Source organism: Palaemon carinicauda, chromosome 8 (genome assembly GCF_036898095.1).
Source record: "Palaemon carinicauda isolate YSFRI2023 chromosome 8, ASM3689809v2, whole genome shotgun sequence".
Taxonomy (NCBI): domain Eukaryota; kingdom Metazoa; phylum Arthropoda; class Malacostraca; order Decapoda; family Palaemonidae; genus Palaemon; species Palaemon carinicauda.
The window spans coordinates 7,039,584-7,064,813 of NC_090732.1; the positions used below are offsets into that span (position 1 = coordinate 7,039,584).

General features: G+C 45.2%; 1 protein-coding gene across 1 annotated transcript in view; it reads right to left on the minus strand.

Annotated features, from left to right (window-relative positions):
- LOC137645617 (synaptic plasticity regulator PANTS) overlaps positions 1–25,230 on the minus strand; it is a 62,512-nt gene that overhangs the window by 30,106 nt on the left and 7,176 nt on the right. Inside the window, exon 3 of the mRNA XM_068378422.1 lies at positions 22,471–22,635. Coding sequence (XP_068234523.1) covers positions 22,471–22,635 — 165 coding nt within the window. The remainder of the gene's footprint in view (positions 1–22,470; positions 22,636–25,230) is intronic.

A 25,230-nucleotide genomic window follows, 5' to 3' on the forward strand; every position in this document is an offset into this window, starting at 1 on the left:
CCTGTTGTCTAGGCTGAATCTTGGGGACTTTTGGAAGACAGATGGATTGGGATCTGGAAGTACGCGTCCTTCAGATCCAATGTGTACATGAAGTCTTGTGATCTCACTGCAAGACCGACGGTGTCCACTGTCTCCTTGCTGAAACGAGTTTACTTGACAAACTTGTTCAGAGTTGAGAGGTCGACGACTGGTCTCCAGCTTCCAGACGCCTCTTTACAAGAAAGAGACGAAAGAAGAAGTCCGGGGAGCCGTCGACGACCTCCTGGAGAGCCTCCTTCTTGAGCATGGTGACAACTTCTGCTCGAAGAGCCAACCCTTTTGCCGATCACATAGCAAAAGGGGCTCAGTGACCCAAGATTCGTTGTCAAGGGAGTTAGGGATGCTATGAACGGGACACGAAAACCTTGGCTGAACACGGAGATCGTTCAGGAATCGAGCTCGAGTGGCTGTCACTTGAAGGAGCCACTCCAGGTATCCCTCCCCCCCTGGGGAATGCCGGAAGGGGATGCTACTCCTTCTTTTAGGATTATTGCCTTCCCTGGCGGGCTCTTAGCCCTTCGTTCCCGACAGGAGGGTGGGAAAGCTGCATAGAATGCCCTGTCCAGCTGCCCGAGCTGGTCCTTATGTCCTGGACCGACGAAGCTGTAGCAGTTGTGGCGCTGGAGGCCTGTAGGGACCGGATATAAGAGCCTTGGAGGAGAATCATGATACGATCTCTCCACTCCTCAGCAGTTTGCTCCTTATCCTAGGGCAGAATCAAGCCCTTCCATGGATGAAAGGACGTCTGGGATGCCGATATCCATAGTAGGGACCTTCGAGAGAAAGCTTCCCGACCACAGCATCACGGTCTCGACCTCGAGCTTGACTCCAAGTTCGACACTTGGTGTCGGAAAAATAATGGAGTCCGTGCTTGAACAAGGAGGAAAAGTTCCAGGAACCTACCGGAGTTCCTAGTTTAAGTGCTCGGGTTACGCGTAGATGGCCAGAGATTCAAGCTCGAAGGCCAGCCACAAGGAACTCTTGCGACTTCCTCCCGGCTCAAGATTCCCGAAGTCGAGGATGTCAGATGCCGGGTGGAGAGCTTCTCGAGGGAACCAATCCCAGGAACGCCGTTGCACAGAATGGTAGAGAGGAAGGGCCACATGAGGCTATCCCATGATCTCCAAGTATTCCCCCTGTTGATGGCTGACAGACGCCGTGTCAACAGCTATCATTGAAGGAAGAGGGATCAGGTGATCCTACGAGAGATGATGGGGCCTGCCTGAAAAAGGGGGGAAGAATGTTACCCAGACCCTTCTGACGATTCTTCTTGTTTCTGTATGTCTCATGTTCTGCGCTCACCGGACAAAGATCGTGACATGCATAGGCGCGCGAATGCGTGCATGCGCGCGGGAACACGTGCACACGTGTGTACGGTCAGAAGGCCATTAATTGTGCGTGCATGCGTGTGAGCATGCTGGCGTGCGGTCGCTCTGGCACGCGGGCGTTGGCTGGACAGGAACAGGAGATTTCTTGGGGAGCGTGGGCGCGTAGGAGCACGAACTCAAGAAAGAACGTGTGCGCGCATGTGTGAATGCGCGTAGGCACGCGGGAGCGCTGGTGCACGGGCGTGCAGGCGCTCAGACTCTTGACTAAGTCCAGAAACGCAGCAGAACGTCGGCGAGGAGAGCGCGTTAGCGAGCGCCCCTTCTTAGGGTCTGCAGAAACCAAGGCATACGGACGTGAAGGGCGAGCTGCAGAAGATCGTGGGTGCGGTTGTGCCAAACTAAGAAGGCGCTCAGCAATAGAAGGGCGCGCAGGGATCAATGGGCGATCAGGAGAGCGCGAGCGAGGCAAAGGAGAACCCTTGCGTTCATCAGGACCAAGCGAGCGTGGGCGCACAGGGTGCGCATCAGGCACAAGCACAAATGAGTGCTTGCGCGCGGGCAAGTGCTTGAGCGCAGGAGAATGATGGTGTGCAGTGCGCGCATCAGGAAGGCGCTGCAACTTCTATGGAGGATGAGAGCGCCCAGGAGAGAGCTGGAGAGCAGGGGAGCGCTGGCAAGCAGGAGATTACTGGCGCGTTGGAGAGCGCTGCAACTTCTCAAGAAGATGAGAGCGCCCAGGAGAGCGCTGGCGAGCAGGAAATCGCTGGCGCATTGGAGAGCGCTGGTGCGTTGGAGACCGCTGGCGCGTTGGAGAGCGCTGCAACTTCCCTGGAAGGTGAGAGCACCCAGGTGAGCGCTGGCGAGCAGGAGAGCGCCCAGGTGAGCGCTGGTGAGCAGGGGAGCGGTGGCGAGCAGGAGATCGCTGGCGCGTTGGAGAGCGCTGGCGAGCAGGAGATCGCTGTAACTTCTCTGGAAGATGAGAGCGCCCAGGTGAGCGCTGACGAGCAGGGGAGCGCTGGCAAGCAGGAGATCGCTGGCGCGTTGGAGAGAGCTGGCGAGCGCTGGCGAGCAGGAGAGCTAGAGCTCCATTGCACGCAAGCGCGCAGGTGGGCGCGCAGGGGAACCCTGCGTAGGCGCCCAAAGCACGTCAGCAGCCAGGAACGGCGAAGGGAGGTCTGGTAGGTGTAGGGGATCGCGAAAAATCCGCAGGATGTTGCAGTGACGATCCTCTCCAGACGAGATGGGTCCTCCACAGGGGAGGAGACGAAGATCCAAAGAGGCGCCTCCTAACTCCCTTGTAGGGAGAAGGAAGACCTCTCTCGCGAAGAGGGCGAAGCGAAGGCGACCTCTGGGTAGGAAGACGGGTCATCCGTCCTCTGAAGAGGAGTCTCTGTGGTGAACTTCCCTCACGGGGAAGAAACACTTGCAGGAAAGACCGTAGGACAAACTGCCCCCCGAAGGAGGCCGAGCCTTCCGCAACAACAGCAACAACAGCAGCAGTAGGCCTCCGAAGAGGAGTCTCTGTGGTGAACTTCCCTCACGGGGAAGAAACACTCGCAAGAGAGACCGGAGGACTCAACTGCCCACCGAAGGAGACTGAGCCTTCAGCAACAACAGCAACAAGAGGCCTCCGAAGAGGGATCTCTGTGGTGAGCTTCCCCCACGGGGAAGAAACACTCGCAGGAGAGACTGAGGACTCAGCTGTTCCCCAAGGGGAAGCCCAGAGGCCTGATGGGTCAACAAGTGACCTGGGAGTCAACCTCCGAAGAGGCGCCCCTGCAGCTGCTCAGCCCCTTGAACGTAACCGCAGATGCAACCGCTCAGCCCCAAGAGCATAGTTGCACAATATCAAAATTATTAAGGTAAGAGAAGTTTCCCCCGAAAGAGAAACAACTCAAACTTGGGAAAGGAACCTCCCTCGGAAGGGAAGTGTCCCCACCCAAGGAGGCGAGCCTCCTGAGAGTTCTAAGATGAACTGAGGAGCTGTCGGTATCATGGGAGGACTTCCAGGAGGAGAGACACGCCCCTGACGAAGATCCAAAGAGGAGGCAGCCACAGCCGACTCCACGAGTACCCACAAGACAGCTCTGCTTCGTAGATCCATAGGCAAACGAAAAGCAAATCATTAACTGTGAAAAAAATAAACAGTAATTAGTTAACATTCATTCCCCCGGGAAGACTCCAAAGAGGAACCCGAGGGAAAAAACACAAGAATTACATAACGGGCAAGCGCCCTCCACCTCACCTATACTCATGGGAAGGGGGGGAGGGCGCGGGCAAAAGCTGTAACAAAACTAAAAGTAAGAACGAACAACCCCGAAGGGAAAACGTTCTACAAACTGAAGTAACAAAAAACAATTAGATTTATAACAAGTAATAAAATAATAATTGTAAAGCACAGCGTTGTAACTCCACCCCCATAGAGGAGTTATGTAATAATTATAGTAAATTTAGTAAAGGTGAACGAACTCCAGAGAGATCGCGATCCATGAAACTACAACTTGGTGGCCTGACTGCCGGCGGCCACACGGAGATATCGTACACACACACAAGCGCACTGAAAAGGAAACTTACTGATTTCCATACTCAGGTACTGTATATACATAAACATAAAATATGTTACATATATATATATGAGTACAAGATATGTAAGTAGTTAAGTAAAGACAAAACAACAATAATGGCTGGCCAAGCGAGGACAGGAACGGAGACATCCGATCGCTGTCCGAGCCAAAAGTGAATTGAGCTATTCACAGTGTGTGAGGGGGGGGGAGGGGTAGCTAGCTACCCCTTCCCTACCCCCCTGCTAACTAGCAAGGGGGTAGTTAACCCTCGTTAAAATTTAATGGCTCGTCATTTCAGCTCCGCCAAAATAATACCCCATGTAAATAGCGTGGTTTGTATTTGGTTACGGAACAAACAACAGATTTAAAAGTAATTTGTATTTTTCCTAGCCATACAAACCTGAGTCGTTTAAAATATGTTATTTTCATTAGTAAAATAAATTTTTGAATATACTTACCCGATGATCATGTAGCTGTCAACTCTGTTGCCCGACAGAAATCTACGGTCGGGATACGCCAGCGATCGCTATACAGGTGGGGGTGTACACAACAGCGCCATCTGTGAGCAGGTACTCAAGTACTTCTTGTCAACAAGAACTCAATTTTCTCCTCGGTCCACTGGTTCTCTATGGGGAGGAAGGGCGGGTCCTTAAATTCATGATCATCGGGTAAGTATATTCAAAAATTTATTTTACTAATGAAAATAACATTTTTCAATATTAATCTTACCCGATGATCATGTAGCTGATTCACACCCAGGGTGATGGGTGGAGACCAGCATACATGTTAACAAAGAAGCTAAGTATCCCGTATTTCATTTTATTAGTTATTCAAAAATAACATAAAATAAATAAGTACCTGGTAAGGAAGACGACTTGAACCATTACTCTGCCTTTATTAAGTACGTCTTCCTTACTGAGCGTAGCGGTCCTCTTAGGATGCTGAACGACTCTTAGGTGCTGAAGTATAAAGGGCTGCAACCCATACTAAAGGACCTCATCACAACCTCTAACCTCGGCGCTTCTCAAGAAAGAATTGACCACCCGCCAAATCAACAAGGATGCGGAAGGCTTCTTAGCCGACCGTACAACCCATAAAAAGTATTCAAGAGAAAGGTTAAAAAGGTTATGGGATTATGGGAATGTAGTGGCTGAGCCCTCACCTACTACTGCACTCGCTGCTACGAATGGTCCCAGGGTGTAGCAGTTCTCGTAAAGAGACTGGACATCTTTGAGATAGAATGATGCGAACACTGACTTGCTTCTCCAATAGGTTGCATCCATAACACTCTGCAGAGAACGGTTCTGTTTGAAGGCCACTGAAGTAGCCACAGCTCTCACTTCATGTGTCCTTACCTTCAGCAAAGCAAGGTCTTCTTCCTTCAGATGAGAATGTGCTTCCCTAATCAGAAGCCTGATGTAGTAAGAAACTGAGTTCTTAGACATTGGAATAGAAGGCTTCTTGATAGCACACCATAAGGCTTCTGATTGTCCTCGTAAAGGTTTTGACCTTCTTAGATAGTACCTAAGAGCTCTAACTGGGCAAAGTACTCTCTCCAGTTCGTTCCCCACCAAGTTGGACAGGCTTGGGATCTCGAACGACTTAGGCCAAGGACGTGAAGGAAGCTCGTTTAGCAAAAAACCGAGCTGCAAGGAACATGTAGCCGTTTCAGATGTGAAAACTATGTTCCTGCTGAAGGCGTGGATCTCACTTACTCTTTTAGCTGTTGCCAAGCACACGAGGAAAAGAGTTTTTAATGTGAGGTCCTTAAAAGAGGCTGATTGGAGAGGTTCAAATCTTGATGACATAAGGAACCTTAGGACCACGTCTAGATTCCAGCCTGGAGTGGACAACCGACGTTCCTTTGAGGTCTCAAAAGACCTAAGGAGGTCCTGTAGATCTTTGTTGGTGGAAAGATCCAAGCCTCTGTGGCGGAAAACCGCTGCCAACATACTTCTGTAACCCTTGATCGTAGGAGCTGAAAGGGATCTTACGTTCCTTAGATGTAACAGGAAGTCAGCAATCTGGGTTACAGTGGTACTGGTTGAGGAAACTGCATTGGCCTTGCACCAGCTTCGGAAGACTTCCCATTTAGACTGATAGACTCTGAGAGTGGATGTCCTCCTTGCTCTGGCAATCGCTCTGGCTGCCTCCTTCGAAAAGCCTCTAGCTCTTGAGAGTCTTTCGATAGTCTGAAGGCAGTCAGACGAAGAGCGTGGAGGTTTGGGTGTACCTTCTTTACGTGAGGTTGACGTAAAAGGTCCACTCTTAGAGGAAAAGTCCTGGGAATGTCGACCAGCCATTGCAGTACCTCTGTGAACCATTCTCTCGCGGGCCAGAGGGGAGCAACCAACGTCAGCCGTGTCCCTTTGTGAGAGGCGAACTTCTGAAGTACCCTGTTGACAATCTTGAACGGCGGGAATGCATACAGGTCGAGATGGGACCAATCCAGCAGAAAAGCATCCACGTGAACTGCTGCTGGGTCTGGAATCGGAGAACAATACGACGGGAGCCTCTAGGTCATCGAGGTAGCGAACAGATCTATGGTTGGCTGACCCCACAGGGCCCAAAGTCTGCTGCAAACATTCTTGTGAAGGGTCCACTCTGTGGGGATGACCTGACCCTTCCGGCTGAGGCGATCTGCCATGACATTCATATCGCCCTGAATGAACCTCGTTCCCAGCGTGAGCTTTCGATCTTTTGACCAGATGAGGAGGTCCCTTGCGATCTAGAACAACTTCCTCGAATGAGTCCCTCCCTGCTTGGAGATGTAAGCCAAGGCTGTGGTGTTGTCGGAGTCCACCTCCACCACCTTGTTTAGCTGGAGGGACTTGAAGTTTATCAAGGCCAGATGGACCGCCAACAACTCCTTGCAATTGATGTGAAGTGTCCTTTGCTCCTGATTCCATGTTCCCGAGCATTCCTGTCCGTCCAATGTCGCACCCCAGCCCGTGTCTGATGCGTCCGAGAAGAGACGGCGGTCGGGGTTCTGAACAGCCAAAGGTAGACCTTCCTTGAGAAGAAAGCTGTTCTTCCACCACGTTAGAGTAGACCTCATCTCTTCGGAAACAGGAACTGAGACCGTCTCTAGCGTCATGTCCTTTATCCAGTGAGCAGCTAGATGATACTGAAGGGGGCGGAGGTGTAGTCTCCCTAACTCGATGAACAGGGCCAGCGATGAAAGTGTCCCTGTTAGACTCATCCACTGCCTGACTGAGCATCGATTCCTTCTCAGCATGCTCTGGATGCATTCTAGGGCTTGGTTGATCCTTGGGGCCGACGGAAAAGCCCGAAAAACTCGACTCTGAAGATCCATACCCAGGTAGACAAAGGTCTGGGATGGGACGATCTGGGACTTCTCTAAATTGACCAGGAGGCCCAGTTCCTTGGTCAGATCCATAGTCCATCTGAGATTCTCCAGACAGCGACGACTTGTGGGAGCTCTTAAAAGCCAGTCGTCTGATGGAGCCGGACACAAGATCATGGTACTGCTGCACAGTCTGTGAACTGTCAACCATGGGGAAGCGAGGAAGTACAGCGACAACCCGAAACTGTCTAGACTGTCTGGGTAGTACAGACAACTCTTTATCGGGTTGCTGAGGTTGCCGCACCGCGTCACAACAAGTCACCTCTGCTGGTTGTTGAACGTCTTCCCAGTGACACACTGACTCCGTAAAAAGAAAACCTCTATCAAGGACTAAGCTTGGACTGCATGTCTTGCAACAAAGCTCAAGGTCTATGGGAGCAGGTGTGGCAACAGACGGGGTTAGCGACTGAAGCGGAACCATTTACCCTCCCTGGAAGCATGTTATGCTTAAATAAAAGTTCATAGGAGGCTAAGCAGCTTAAGGCTCCTCTCCAAATGACAGAGTCCTCAAGGGAATATCAGAAGGAGGGAGAACAGCACTTTCTCATCTACAGGAACCATATCCGAGAAAAGCTAAGTTCTCTCAGTGAGGGTTTCACTGGTGCAAAAGCAGCAGACCAGAAGGCAACGTTATGAAACTGCTTGACAGTCTGTGAACTGTCAAAAACTGAACTGTCAACCACAACAGGAGCGTGAGGACATACAGCACTGGTGTATAAGTAGCAGACCAGAAGGCAACGTCATGTAACTGCATGACAGTTTGTGAGTTGGCAACAACCAAAGATGTGTGGGGAAGCGTCAACTCCTGCCTGACTAGTTTGCTGCTGGCGAGTGGCGGTAACCACAGTGTGTTGCGGAGGCTGACACACCGTGTCAAAACACGGCAGCTTGTGGTAGCTCCCGCACGGCAACGGAGTGCTCTGTGTGTGGGAGTCATCAAACATCTGGCAGGGTTGACTGTGCATGGGTGGAGGAGCTCTCACAACAAGAGTGTGAGAGCATGAAGCCATGCCGGGCGCACAACCGTGGGAGGTGTAGGCCCACGGGTGCATCGTCAACCTTCTCCGCAGTCGGAGTGTGGGAGCTGGCAACAACAAAAGCAGAGTGCTGGTGCGTGGGAGGGGCTGCGGTGGGTTGATGAGCATGCGGTATGGTATGCAGAGCATGCTGTATGCAGAGCATGCTGTAAGGTATGCAGAGCATGCGGTATGGTATGCAGAGCATGAGGTAAGGCATGCGGCTCATGCTGCATGGTATGCGGCTCATGCTGCATGGCATGCGGCTCATGCTGCATGGAATGAGGCTCATGCTGCATGGGATGAGGCTCATGCTGCATGGTATGAGGCTCATGCTGCATGGAATGCGGCTCATGCTGCATGGTATGCAGAGCATGCTGTAAGGTCTGCAGAGCATGCTGCATGGGCTGAGGAGAATGCCGCATAGTGCTGGAACCCGGCAACTCCTGATGCGGCAGCTCACGCATGTTAGCAGATGGTGCAGCAAGAACATGCGTCTGGCAGTGAGGACTGCGCATCGGTGGAGGAGCTCTCACAGGTGTGGTGTGGGAGCAGGCAGCCGCAGTATCTGCTGAGCGCACAACCTCGGCGGGTTGTAGGTAAACAGGCTGCATTGTCAACCTTCCAGCATGATACTCCTGTATGAAGGAGCAAGCTGAGACTGTAAAGTCTGCAGCATGGACCACTAGGGTCTATGAAAGACAACAACAAACGGAGCTACTGTCCGTTGTGACTGAGGGTCTAAAACAGCTGGTGCGGCAACAGACGGAGTTACTGCCTGTTGCGGTACCACCTAGCCTCTCTTAGGAGGTGTGCAGTTGTCGTACTGCAGCGAGTCCGAACTGACCCAGTGGCTACACCTAGGCCGTTGGACTTGCGCGGAAGGGACCGACTTGCACTTAAAAGCTGTAAGATTTGGTCCATGGTTTCTGCGAGAAACCTCTTCCGCAGACGAGGAATAAATGGGCTCTCTCGTCTTTGTGTGGGTGGGGTGATCACGTCGGCAACGTGTGTAGATACACCCGAAACCACAGAGGGAAACGTCTGTTCGTCGATCAAGGCCTGAGGAACCCATAAGTCCTTCGACATTACTTCTCCCCTGGGCTTGGGAGCTTGTAAGAGGTATCGGACTAGGTGAACCACTGGCACGAACAGACGAACCCTCGAACGCAACACTGTAACACTTTGCGCATATCACTTTATCACTTTTGATTTTCTGTTTGCACTTATTTCACTGAACTCGAAACTTTAAGTGGTTTGTACCTGAAACACGCAATCCTATCCTTCATTAAAAGGTAGTACAGTAATTGCGAAAAACAGTATTACAATGTAACAGAAAAACATAATGAAAGATAAAGAATTCAGTGGCTGGAAAAGAGACTAAACACTAGATCAAATAAACTACGTTTAAAATCTCTCACCGCATAAAGCCTGGGAACAAGAATAAAACTCTAGAAACGTTTTACCTTCTTCCCCTCTATCGACTAGGGAGAAGAGCAAAAAAAAAAAAAAAAAAAAAAAAACGAGAACGTTACCCGCTTGAACGAAACGTTTATCCTCCTCTCTCTCCCTCCGTCTCTATCTCTCTCTCTCTCTCTCTTGACTTAGAACCTGAGAGATGAGCCCAATTATATATATCGTTAAAACATATTATTTGTTAAAGGAAAAAAACTGAAAGGTTTCCCAAATAAAAAGCTCCTTTATTAGAATTAAAACCATTTAAGCTAAGAAAGAATGAACGAAACGCTAGAATCGGTTTACTCTTACTGCAACGTGAAACCGTGAATACTCTCTCTCTATCGTAACGATAGAGCGCAAGTTGAACGTTCTGAACGTCAACAACTGCGGAGACTAAACAAAACGATAGTTCAACTTTGAAAACAGTACGAGACTTATCAAAGAAATTCTTTCAAAAACATAAAATTAAAATAGCATAAATTCTTAACAGGAAAAACGATATGACGAGCTCAATGTTAATTAACTTCGGTTCCAAGTAAGGACCGCCTACTATTAGGAAAGGTCGCATATTTTTTTTTTTTTTTTTTTTTTTTTTTTAAGGAAAGTTAATCGAAGAGGCCTATAAATGGCGGAGAGATATAAAATAAAAAGTGAAAGAGAGTCTATACTCTCTTCGACACCAACACTTCCATCTAAGGGAAGGGTCGGCCATTTAAAAGTGAAAGAGAGTCTATACTCTCTTCGTCACCATAATTAATTCAAATTAATTCCAAAAGCTTGCTAAGCTAAAGATAAAGCTTCCTGAATAGCGAAGGCTAAACTCTAGAGCAAATACATCACCAAATCGTGAGCAATAACTCCAGAATCAACAGCGTATCCCAGTAGGTCTAGCCGGTGGCACGACAGAGGAAAAATTGAGTTCTTGTTGACAAGAAGTACTTGAGTACCTGCTCACAGATGGCGCTGTTGTGTACACCCCCACCTGTATAGCGATCGCTGGCGTATCCCGACCGTAGATTTCTGTCGGGCAACAGAGTTGACAGCTACATGATCATCGGGTAAGATTAATATTCAAAAAGGAAAGAGAACATGCCTTCAGCAGAGCTGGAACAGCCATTAAAATCATAAATGAGATCGTAAATGACAGGTGGAGCACGAGCAAATAGCCGCACAACCCCTAAATTTGGAAGCTCTTCACTTTTGACCTTAGGCTAGGCTCAGAACAGAGATGGGTGGTCGAGGTGAGATGTTTATATATCTAGGAAAAATTGAAATAACTTTTCCAAATTTATTCCTTCCTGAACATATACAAACATTTCATCCTTCAAAGTGGGGGAGACTCCCCAACTGGCGAGTCGGAGAGCCCCTAGAACAGAAACTGCTTGGTTCTTTTTCTTCCCCAGATGTATCAATCTTCCTGGTCCAATACAGGAGCAAAGGAGATGACTCCAGCATCCTTCAATCTGTTTATCATAAGGATATATAGGCGGATAGAGTTGGCCTGACCAAGATGATTAGTACATGGTGAAAGGAAGGATCCCTTCCCCTCAAGAGGATAGCAGTCTGGAATACTGTAGCTAATGTATGATGATCAATGGGTTGGTATAAATTCCACAATCCTTTCCCTTATTTAGGAAGGATGGGCTAGATGTATCTCTAGAATCTAATGACTGGCTACACAACTACTTGAGCAGCCTCCACAGAACCAAACCCAAAGGTGTCAAGGAACTTGTGGGCATACTGTTGTGGAGCGAAGGCTGTGAAGGTGGTCTGGCATTTCCTAAGCTCAGCCTTCAACACATAGCCTACAGTACAAGATTCCTCTTGAAAGCTAGGACAGGGCCTATACCCGTCATCGTGAGCTCTGGTCTTAGCGCAGAATGGAGATCTCAAACCTCGGATCGTACACCAACAGGTTCTGAGTTATGGCCAAAAAACCAAGCACAAAACTACAGACTTCCTTCCACTCCTCAGTTATGAGCCTGAGAACAATGGACATGTACCACTCCTGGAACCTGAAGTCTAGCCAAGAATGCTCGAAGCTCCTCAAGAGCATGAGCATAGACAATTCCCACAGAGAGGCCTATACCCTTGTGTTGAAAGACTGTTCTAGGCTAACTGGTAGCCTTTGACAGCTGCGACAGAGAGGCGCTTCCGTTGGTGAAGGATAACGTGGAAACCCATGATCTGCATTAGAGATGCCCCGACTGGAGAAGTATCCCTTCTACAATCACCAATGGCATTTACCCAGACATCTCGTGTGTAGTGCCTCGCGAAAAACCTTTTGCTCGATGTTGAATACTGTAGTCTCAAACTGTGATGTTCCAGCAACTTCATGAATTGGTGGATCATTGGGGTAGTTCTCGCAGGACCTCGACTAGTAGAGATATCAGATCGGGATACCACTAGGGTATGTGGCCATCTTGGAGGAACTCGTATCAACACTTGGTTGATTAGTAGGCGGATCAGTCTGAACAGAAGGAAGACATACATGGCCATTAGTCTGGGAAAGCGGAGCTTTCTGTTTAGCTGCGTGGTGAACAGATCAATCCTCAGAGAACCCCACAAGGCATAAGCATCTTTGCTACATAGGGATGTAAAGACCACTCTGACCCTGGCAACTGAGTACATCTGCTAGTACGTTCCCCTCACCTGGAAATGAATCTAGCTAACAACTATACGGCATGGAATGCCATCCAGATGTGCATCCACTTTGTCAGCTAGCAGGTAGGGCGTAAGGTCATGTCTCCTTGCTTGTTGATGTAAATGAATGAATAATGACAATTGAGAAAGGAGACAAAAAACACATAACTGATTAGGTGAATATCATCATAAAAACAGCCATATGGCAAACAACACCAAATAAATGGATGAGCATGACAAGAGAGAATTTATAAATTTATATTTGGTAGAGTGCTAACATGACATACAATTATAACATGTGTATTTTTTCAAATGGATGACAAACATGGTCTGGCAAAGTTAAAGCTCAAATGAAAATTTTAAAAAATCTTATTCCTGAAAAATGTTATTTTTATTAATAAAATAAATTTTTGAATATACTTACCCGGTGATTATATAAGCTGCAACTCTGTTGCTCGACAGAAAACTCTACGTTCAAAATACGCCAGCGATCGCTATGCAGGTAGGGGGTGTACATCAACAGCGCCATCTGTCGAGCAGGTACTCAGTACTCAATGTAAACACAGAACCAATTTTCTCCTCGGTCCACTGGGTCTCTATTGAGGAGGAAGGGAGGGTCCTTTAATATATAATCACCGGGTAAGTATATTCAAAAATTTATTTTATTAATAAAAATAACATTTTTCAATATTAAACTTAGCCGGTGATTATATAAGCTGATTCACACCCAGGGGGGTGGGTAGAGACCAGCATTACTTGTTTACATTATTATGAGCTAAGTATTTTGTATTTCATTTTAGCAGTTATTCAAAATAACAAACATAAAATAAATAAGTACCTGGTAAGGAAGTCGACTTGAACAATTACTCTGCCTTTTTAACCCTGGATAGGTACGGTCCTCGGACACCCCTTTAAGGGTATACTCGGACGCGAACGACCCCGACGCCAAAAAAAATTCTTGAAAAATCAGTTTTTGCAGTAACCTCCTTTTTTCTTTTGCCAAAAAAAACTTCAATGAATGCTTAAAACAACTGTAAAGATAAATACTACTCATCTGCAGAAAAACTATTTATTATAAATATTTTAAAAAATTAAGTAGAGAAAATAAAAGACCTGACATAAAAATTCATAAAAAAAAAGTTTATACATATATACACAAATCCTTTTAGGAATTGATTCTCGAATGTTTAGGACACATCTTGATGTATTTTGGATGAAGTCAGACCCATGGAGGTGAAGATCTGAAATGAGAAAAAAAGGGTAACTTTTTTTGGCCAAAAAAAATTGTCCAAATTTCATGAATTTTTTTGGGTACCCAAATGAAATAGGAAGTGGCTAATTTTTTTAGGGAATAAACATATGTTATCCTAAAATAGAAATATGTAAAAAAATCTTCATTATTTTGTAAATTACATTTATATCAGGGGTCATATCTAAAGGTAATTTTTTGAGTACTTAGAAATTTCGTAAAGAAATACATATATTTAATATATAATATGATATTTATGCAGGTAAAAATATACCAAAATATCACAAATTCTATAGGGAACAAGAATATATATAGATAGGGCAGCTTACGCTTCGGATATGTCCACAAAATGGCCGCCAACCACACTGACTCAGACTCCCTAATCTGCCACTTGAAATGTAGGAAGGGTATGTCAATTTCAAGGTGTTATTTACTAATCTAATTATTATTGGATATGCATAAAAATTGTATGGTGGGTTGCTGGATAATTGTCGATTATTTTAGACTATAAAATTAAAATTCTGACCAAAAAATTTTTTTTGAAGGGAAATAATATCGAAAAAAAAAATGTAAAACAATATTTTAGCTAAAAAAATTTGATGATATTCAATCAAAAAAAAAGTAAACAAAATTTTCCGACAAATAAACATCTAGAGGAATCATTACTCTGTGATAGTTCCTTAGTACGTAGTAATTTTGAAAGAATTGGGAAAAAACGAAAAAATGGCAATCACCGGAAAATCGAACACATACCTATATATACGCCATATCTGGCTAAAAAAAAGATAGGCATGGGTAGCCAGATCATCTAGAAACACTTTCCAACACTATAAAAATATAAGTTTTGCGACACTACTTGCCAATTCCTTACGGTAACATGACTAAGCAAAAAAATGCAAAACAAATAAAAAGGGGCACTCGTGGAAAAATGGCCATTCTAATATACGGCATTTCAGAAAAAAAAAATTTCAGCCACGTGCTAGGCAAACCATCAAGGCATATTTTCCGACAAATAAACATATAAATGAAATATTACTCTGTGATAGTTCCTTAGTACGTAGTAATTTTGAAAGAAATGGGAAAAAACGAAAAAATGGCAATCACAGGAAAATCGAACACATACTTATATATACGCCATATCTGGCTAAAAAAAAAATAGGCATGGGTAGCCAGATCATCTAGAAACACTTTCCAACACTATAAAAATATAAGTTTTGCGACACTACTTGCCAATTCCTTACGGTAACATGACTAAGCAAAAAAATGCAAAACAAATAAAAAGGGGCACTCGCGGAAAAATGCCCAACATTCTAATATACGGCATCTCAGATAAAAAAAAAGACATGCCCGTGTTAGCCCAACCATCAAGGCACACTTTCTAACACATAAACATGAAAAAAAAATCAATAATATACGGCAATTCCTTACTACGTAGTAAATTTTTACAAATATTGAAAAAAAACAGAAATTGGCAACCGCAGTTAAATACCCAATATACCAATAACTACGTCGTATCTGACAAAAACAAAATCACGCATGGGTAGCCAGATCATCTAGACACACTTTCCAACATTAAAAAAGGAAAAGTTTTACGACACTATTTCGCAATATCTTACGGAAAAATGACTTGGCAAAAAAATTAAAAAAAATTAAAAAGGGACACTCGCGGTAAAATGCCCGACATTCTAATATACGACATCTCAGATAAAAAAAAAGACATGCACGTGTTAGCCCAACCATCAAGGCACACTTTCTAACACATAAACATGAAAAAAAAATGAATAATATACGGCAATTCCTTACTACGTAGTAATTTTTACAAATATTGAAAAAAAAACAGAAATTGGTAACCGCAGTTAAATACCCAATATACCAATAACTACGTCGTATCTGACAAAAACAAAGTCATGCATGGGTAGCCAGATCATCTAGACACACTTTCCAACACTAAACAAGCAAAAGTTTTAGGACACTATTTGGCAATATCTTACGGAAAAATGACTTGGCAAAAAAAATGAAAAAAAATGAAAAAGGGGCACTCGCGGTAAAATGGTCCTCGTGGTGATGAACGACATTTTAACTAAAAAAAAAAACATGCACATGGTAGCCAAACAATCCACCAAGACTTTCCACCACTGATAAGCTATACAAGTTGCACCATTCTACGACAATTTCATAATACGTAATAACTTTGATAATTATGCAAACTACCTCAGAAGGGTAAACTCGGACGCGAACGACCCCGACGCGTCTCAGAAATCGGGGAAGGAGTACAGCTACAGCAATGCACATCTGGACACTACTAGAGCGTGTAGGGGAGACACCTCCTGCAGGTCGATCACCCACAAATTCAGTCACAGGGGTGAGTCACGTGAGAAAAACCTGTTTTTTTTTGACGCTCGGGGTCGCAAACGACCCACCGTACCTATCCAGGGTTAAGTACGTCTTCCTTACGGAGCCTCGCGATCCTCTTAGGATGCTGAGCGACCCCTAGGATCTGAAGTATCAAGGGTTGCAACCCATACAACAGGACCTCATCAAAACCTCTAATCTAGGCGCTTTTCAAGAAATGACTTTGACCACCCGCCAAATCAAGTAGGATGCGAAAGGCTTCTTAGCCTTCCGGACAACCCAAAAAACAATAATAAAACATTTCAAGAGAAAGATTAAAAAGGTTATGGAATTAGGGAATTGTAGTGGTTGAGCCCTCACCCACTACTGCACTCGTTGCTACGAATGGTCCCAGAGTGTAGCAGTTCTCGTAAAGAGACTGGACATTCTTAAGATAAAAAGACGCGAATACTGACTTGCTTTTCCAATAGGTTGCGTCGATTATACTTTGCAGAGATCTATTTTGTTTAAAGGCCACGGAAGTTGCGACAGCTCTAACTTCGTGTGTCCTTACCTTCAGCAAAGCTTGGTCTTCCTCATTCAGATGGGAATGAGCTTCTCGTATTAACAGTCTGATAAAATAGGATAAAGCATTCTTTGACATAGGCAAAGATGGTTTCTTAACTGAACACCATAAAGCTTCAGACGGGCCTCGTAAAGGTTTAGTTCGTTTTAAATAGAACTTAAGAGCTCTTACAGGACATAAGACTCTTTCTAGTTCATTTCTAACCATACGATAAGTTTGGAATATCGAACGATATTGGCCAAGGCCGAGAAGGCAGCTCGTTTTTGGCTAGAAAACCAAGTTGTAGAACATGTAGCCGTTTCGGATGAGAATCCGATGTTCTTGCTGAAGGCATGAATCTCACTGACTCTTTTAGCTGTGGCTAAGCATACCAGGAAAAGAGTCTTTAAGGTGAGATCTTTCAGGGAGGCTGATTGTAGCGGTTCAAACCTGTCTGACATAAGGAATCTTAGTACCACGTCTAAATTCCAACCAGGTGTAACCAAACGACGCTCCTTCGTGGTCTCAAAAGACTTAAGGAGGTCCTGTAGATCTTTATTGTTGGAAAGATCTAAGCCTCTGTGACGGAAGACTGATGCCAACATGCTTCTGTAACCCTTGATAGTGGGAGCTGAAAGAGATCGTTCTTTCCTCAGATATAAGAGGAAGTCATCTATTTGAGTTACAGAGGTACTGGTCGAGGATACGGATACTGACTTGCACCAGTTCGGAAGATTTCCCACTTCGATTGGTAGACTCTAAGGGTGGATGTTCTCCTTGCTCTAGCAATCGCTCTGGCTGCCTCCTTCGAAAAGCCTCTAGCTCTCGAGAGTCTTTCGATAGTCTGAAGGCAGTCAGACGAAGAGCGTGGAGGCCTTGGTGTACCTTCTTTACGCGTGGCTGACATAGAAGGTCCACCCTTAGGGGAAGTGTTCTGGGAACGTCTACTAGCCATCGAAGTACCTCGGTGAACCATTCTCTCGCGGGCCAGAGGGAAGCAACTAGCGTCAACCTTGTCCCTTCGTGAGAGGCGAACTTCTGCAGTACCTTGTTGACAATCTTGAACGGAGGGAATGCATATAGATCTAGATGTGACCAATCTAGTAGAAAGGCATCTATATGAACTGCTGCTGGGTCCGGGATTGGTGAGCAAAATATTGGGAGCCTCTTGGTCATCGAGGTTGCGAAGAGATCTATGGTTGGCTGGCCCCAGGTGGCCCAAAGTCTCTTGCATACATCCTTGTGGAGGGTCCATTCTGTTGGAATTATTTGTCCCTTCCGACTGAGACAATCTGCCATGACATTCAAGTTGTCTTGGATGAACCTCGTTACTAGTGATATGTCTAGACCTTTTGACCAGGTGAAGAGGTCCCTTGCGATCTCGTACAATGTCAGAGAGTAGGTCCCTCCTTGCTTGGAGATGTACGCCAAAGCCGTGGTGTTGTCCGAGTTCACCTCCACCACTTTGCCTTGAAGGAGAGACCTGAAGCTTATCCAGGTCAGATGTACTGCCAGTAGCTCCTTGCAGTTGAAATGCATTGTCCTTTGACTCGAGTTCCATAATCCCGAGCATTCCCGACCGTCTAATGTCGCACCCCAGCCTACGTCCGATGCGTCCGAGAAGAGAACGTGGTTGGGAGTCTGAACAGTCAGGGGAAGACCCTCTCTAAGGTTGATATAGTCCCTTCACCAAGTCAGACAAGACTTTATCTTTCCGGAAACCGGGATCGAGATCGCTTCTAGCGTCTTGTCCTTTTTCCAGTGAAAATCTAGATGGTATAGAAGAGGACGGAGGTGTAGTCTTCCTAGTGACACAAATTGATCCACGGATGACAGTGTCCCTACCAGACTCATCCACAGCCTGACTGGGCAGCGTTCCTTCTTCAGCATCTTCTGGATGGATAGCAGGGCTGGGGGCTGATCGTCTTGTTCAGCAACGTCCTCATCAGAGGGTTCCTCATCCGAAACTGATGAGGAAACGGCAACGGAGTGGGCAACGTCTGACTCGCTGAATCCGGTCGCACTGGTGGATGCGTGACGGAGCCGGACGCAATATCATGGAACTGCTGCACAGTCTGTGAACTGTCAACAACCATGGGTGCGCGAGGAAGTACAGCGTCAACCCGAAACTGTCTAGACTGTCTGGGTTGTGCAGTCAACACCCTACCGGGTTGCTGAGGTTGACGCACTGTGTCACAACAAGTCACCTCTGCTGGTTGTTGAACGTCCTGAACGTCAACAACCACCTCCGAGCGTCGCTTAACGTCAACGTGCGACTGGCAACCCACACTGGGTCGCATCGGTGGAGGAACCACCTCAACTGGCAGACGCGAGTAGGTTACCTCAGCGTCAACAGGGCGCACAACCGACCGGTTGGAAGGTTGTTGGCCAGAAGGAGGAACCACCTCAACTGGCAGACGCGAGTAGGTTACCTCAGCGTCAACAGGGCGCACAACCAACCGGTTGGAAGGTTGTTGGCCAGAAGGAGGAACCACCTCAACTGGCAGACGCGAGTAGGTTACCTCAGCGTCAACAGGGCGCACAACCGACCGGTTGGAAGGTTGTTGGCCAGAAGGTTCTTCTCCCCATTTAAGTCCTCTATCAAGGACGCAAGCTTGGACTGCATGTCTTGCAGCAAAGCCCATTTAGGGTCTACGGGAGCAGGTGTGGCAACAGACGGGGTTAGCGACTGAGGCGGAACCATTTACCATCCCTGAAAGCCTTGTTATGTGTGACATAATAGTACAGCAAAACTTCAAAGGCTCGACAAAAGTGGAGAAGTTGACCTGTAAACAACTTGGAGCGTCTCCTGGCTAGGCGCCAGGGCGAGTCTACCAGAATTGAGAAGTCTATCTGGGCAGAGGCATGAACTCCCAAGCCGAGAACTTCTCTCGTGTCCTATCAGACTCTCGCTCTATAAGCCAGTTTAAAAGAAGGGAAAACAAAGGCTGTATCCCTAAAACTCCTCCTGGTGCAAAAACCAGTCGCCTAGCCAACGTAACGCTCTCTAGGAGAGCGAGAGAGCACTAGCTTAAAAACAACGGCTTCGAAGTAGCTAGGCCTAGTGTAAGTTCTGACGTTTAGGCGAACGAGGAGCAGCAGTTACAAGATCCGGACGAAGATCCTTAAAAAATCATCATGATTTAATTAAAGTCCATAGGAGGCTAAGCAGCTTAAGGCTCCTCTCCAAATGACAAGAGTCCTCAAGGGAATATCAGTAGGAGGGAGAACAGCAACTTCCTCATCTACAGGAACCTTGTCTGATAAAAGCTAGGTTACCTCAGTGAGTCTCTCACTGGTGCATTAGTAGCAGACTAGAAGGCAACGTCATGTAACTGCTTGACAGTCTGTGAACTGTCAACAACTGAACTGTCAACCACAACAGGTGCGTGAGGACATACAGTGTCCACTCGAGACTGCTTTGACTGTCTAGACTGAGCAGTCAAAACAACTCTAGAATGCGGAGGTTGACGCACCGCGTCAAAACAAAACAACTTATACTGTTGTTGTACCTCTCGAACGTCAACGGAAGGTTCCGTGCGTTACTGAACGTCAACATGCGGCTGGCAGGGTACACTGGAACGCATGGGTGGCGGGACTCTCTCAGCTGGAGTGCGGCAGAAGGTCGCCTCAGCGTCCACAGGACGCACAACCGTGGTTGGTTGTAGGCTAGAGGTTGGTGCAGTGTCAACCTTCTCCGCACGAAAGTCCCGCATCAATGACGTTAACTGAGACTGCATGGTCTGCAGCAAAGACCACTTAGGGTCTACAGGAGCAGGTGCGGCAACAGACGGTGTGACTGCCTGATGCGGTACCGCTTTGCCTCTCTTAGGAGGTGAGCAGTCGTCGGAAGACTGCAGCGAGTCCGAACTGACCCAGTGGCTACAACTGGGCCGTTGGACTTGCGCGGAAGGGACCGACTTGCGCTTAATAAGCCGCGAGACCTTGGTCCATGGTTTCTTACGAGAAACCTCTTCCGCAGACGAGAAATGAATGGGCTCTCTCGTCTTTGTGTGGGTGGGGCGATCTTGGGTAGATACGCCCGAAACCACGGAGGGAAAAAACGTCTGTTCGTTGATCAAGGCCTCTCGAACCCATAAGTCGTTCGACATTACTTCTCCCCTGGGCTTGGGAGCTTGCAAGAGGTCCCGGACTAGGTGAACTACAGGCACGAACAGACGAACCCTCGGCCGCAACACTGTAACACTTTGCGCATATCACTTTATCGATTTTCTGTTTTGCACTTATTTCACTGAAATCGATACTTTTACTGATTTCTACCTGAAACACGCAATTCTACCCTTCATTAAAAGGTAATAATTGCGAAATCAGTCGTATAATGCAGCTCATTACTAGCAAAAAACAGAAAACATATATAAAGATAAAAAATTCAGTGGCTGGGAAAGAGACTAAACACTAGTTCAAATAAACTACGTTTACAATCTCTCACCGCACATAGCCTGGGGACAAGAATAAAACCCTAGAAACGTTTTACCTTCTTCCCCGTACAGCGACTAGGGACGAGAGTAACACGAGAACAACGTTACCCGCTTGAACGGAACGTTTTCTCTCCTCTCTCTCCCTCCGTCTCTATCTCTCTCTCTCTTTCTCTCTTGATTTCGCACCTAAGAGAAGAGCCCAATTATATATCGTCAAAAAAAACATGTTATTTGACTAAAGGAAAAAACTGAAAGGTTTTCCAAATAAAAAGTTCCTTTAATTTAGAATTAAAAACATTTAAGCTAAGAAAGAATGAACAAAACGTCAGAATCGATTTACTCTTACTGCAAAGTGAAACCGTGATACACTCTCTCTCTATCGTAACGATAGAGCGCATGTTGAACATCCTGAACGTCAACAACTGCGTAGTCTAAAAAACTAAACGTTAGTTCATCTTTGAAAACAGTACGAAGACTATCAAAGAAAATCTTTCATAAAACATTAAATTTAAAAAGTTTTAAATTCTTTAAAGGCTAAATACGATATAACGGGCTCAACGTTGATTAACTTCGGTTCCAAGTTAGGACCGCCCACTATCAGGAAAGGTCGCATATAAACAAAACACAAAAATTTATTTTTATATGTTTATAATAAATGGAAAGTTAATCGAAGAGGCCTAATAAAGGCGGAGAGATATAAAATATATAGATCTATAACGTGTTAAGCAAAATTACTAAAAACCTAAACACACTTCCGTCTAAGGGAAGGGTCGGCCATTTAAAAGTGAAAGAGAGTCCATACTCTCTTTGTCACCATAATTAAATCTATCCAAAACGAGTTCAAGTTTTGAGATGAAGATAAAACACCTGCATAGCGAAAGCTCAAAACTAGAATAGTGTACTTCACCAAATAGTTGTGAAAACAAATCCAGTTAGTAACAGCGAATTAGTAGGTCTTGCCGGTAGCCCGACAGAGAGAAAATTGGTTCTGTGTTTACATTGAGTACTGAGTACCTGCTCGACAGATGGCGCTGTTGATGTACACCCCCTACCTGCATAGCGATCGCTGGCGTATTTTGAGCGTAGAGTTTTCTGTCGAGCAACAGAGTTGCAGCTTATATAATCACCGGCTAAGTTTAATATTGAAAAATAAGACATAACTGTTCCAATACTTCTAACACACAAGAAAAAACTAAAGAAAATTAATATATAATTTCTAAATTTGCAGAAGGAGAAATTGCAATTGTCTAGAAGCTACTACTGGAATGTTCATAACCCCAGAGAACATTCATGTATCAGACAGCCAATGACATATGACTTCAATAAGAATGATGTGCACTGCCTCTATGTATTTTTTAGATCGTAATTAAACCTTACACAAATCTACGAATAGTAAACAATCAACACATGATCATACACAGACTCAAGAATGCTTAGTATACCAGGAAACAGAATATAAATTCAAACTTACCAAGGCTTCTAAATCTCTTTTATTTCGAAAGTCTAAACAACTATTATAGTCTTTTTTCCATTGTGAGCAATCTTCAGTTTCTCCATTGATGAAATACTGATGGAACTTTGCCTTAATGCTTGTACATTCACTGTATTCTTCTTTGTATCTTTCACATGGTTTGACCTAAAAAACAAAGGAAGGAGATCATTTCTAAATTAGTATATACTATTCCACTATAATTAGAAAAAAAAATATATACATAAAGTATTCCTCAGATCCAGAAACAAAGGTCTCAAATAGACATGCAACACATATCAATTGATCTGATGTTTTCTGGCATCCTAACATCTAAGGTCATTGATGCCAACTACTATGCAACACATATCACTTGCACTCATAAACCTAATCAAGGTTTATTTTTTTCAACACCTATCACTCGCACTCTCATAAACATATTCAGGGTTTATTTTAGATTTTTTTGTAAATTAAGGCCAGTCGATGTGTGTGTAAAAAGTATATCTACTGAATATATGTACAGTATGCAGAACTAAGAGGTATTAGAATATATGTCTACATGTTTATGTGCAGTATTCCTGTATACTGTACTATACATTATATTATTGATATTCTGTATTCTCCTTTAGATCCATATTAATAGCACAAAGGAGGGGGTTAATGCCCAAAGTGCAGGTCTAGCACAGTAGCCTAAGATAACCTATGTTATGCTACCCAAAAATCATAACCTAACAATGTTTAGCCTATGTAAACATACACTAAGTTAATACCTGTACTAACTAATATGATAAAGTTGAAAGCAATTTGGATTTTTCTTAACTATACAAACCAAAGTCCTTTACATACGAGAATGATAACAGTGAAGCTGGAATATGGTAGTTAAAAATCTTAATGAGGTGTCAACAATCAACAGGTAGTTACCTGGTGGTAGCAGGGAGGCAACAGTCCATGCCCTAGAGCAATGACAAACCACTTTGATACCAGCTGGGACTTTATAGGGGGTAGGTAATGGCGAGAAAGTATGAATAAAGGACTCAGGCTTGTATAGTTAGGAAAAATCCTTTACAGTACAAAGGAGACTCATCCTTAGGCAGGAGGACGTTCCCTTTCCAACCAGCTGGAAAACTTAACCTAAGATACTCAAACTTATGCATCTGGATGCTAATAGTAAAGGATCCTACCCCACATGCACCAGTGGCTTAGCAATACCAGTGGCTCCAAGGCCTTGGCTTTAAGAGTTGTTCTGAGCCAAAAATATGTGTTATCGACCTGCATAAATATGTGATGGGTTTAATTTAATCACATCAAATGGCACACATATATGATTATGGGTTTGCCTGGATATATCACACTTCCCCTCACAAGGAGTGTGGGGAAAACTTTTCTGTACCCAAGTACAGAACAGGGCTTACCTTCAACGAGGTCAAGTCCAGATGGCATGTCCCTCAAGAGAGGGGAAGACTGAAAGGATAAGAAAAGGCTAGTTAATCTTCCCCTTCACCCCAGACTCACACATAACCTTTGATCTCAATCCAATGTTAAAGGTCCTGTGTGAGGAGCCGAGGTAGCTATACCACTTACTATGCAGCTACAACAGGCCTTAAAGAAAAAGTATTTAGGGTCCTGTGGGTCACATAACACAGTTAATTCACAGTACACGTCATTTGAGTTCTCAATACAGCTGCTTGTACTACCTGCATCACAAAGATTTGTTCTGAACACAAAGGAAGTGCTTACACTTCTGACATCATGTACTCTTTACTTGTGTTCTCCCTGAGGACGAAGGAGAGGATGGCAAGAAAGTACATGCAATGACCTCTCTTAGCTAGAATGAAATTGTGTTCTTTGCTATCTTTTTCTTCGTCCTCCCTGTGTTGAAAAAGATGTTGCAGGTGAGATCTAACATAACATGTATGGCAAAAAAATCGATGCAATGACCTCTCATACCCAGAATGAAATCGTGTTCTTTGTTATTTTTTTCTTCGTTCTCCCTGTGCTGACAAAGAGATGTTGCAGATGAGGTCTAACAGCATCCTCACTTGACACAATACCAACTAATCAGGATCACTGGTTACCTCTCTAGGGCTCATGATCTGAAAGGATAAAAACCTGGAATCAGGGATCAAAGGATTCTAGGTTTAGGCTACAAACTCAGGGATGAAAGCGAATAAAACCTGCCTCCATCCCCTTGAATGGGTGATGTCAAAAGAAGAGAGAAAACGAAGCTTACCGACTCGTTTAGCCAAAGCAAAAGAAAACAGGGAAACAGTTTCAAGGGCGAGATCCTTATCTGAGGCTAGCCTCAGTGGTTTGTAGGGTGCCCCCTTCAAAGAACATAACACCCTGACGACATTCCAGGGCAGAGGTCTCACTTCAACTGGAGGGCAGATCTGCTCAAAGTTTGGTAAGAGCATAGAGACCTCCTTCAAAAAAGAAATATCTACTTGCATCCTCCTGCTCAACTTGTCTGTCACTACATTCCTCCTGCCTGGAATGAAGTTAGATGTCAAGTTCTGCCCATTCAAGAGTCTCTAATGCAAGAGGGCAAAGTTGCAATGACACGGTATCTCCTTGTTTGTTTATTGTAAAGGACAACTCATCATCACTACCGAATGACTTGCTATAAGAAGGCAAAAATACTTTAGAGCTATAAAGGCAGCCCTCAGCTCCAAAACATTTATAAGGTCTCAGTGCTCCTGATAGTACCAGAGCCCTGATACCCGTATGTTGACGGAGGTCAACTTCCAATCCTTCCTTGGACAC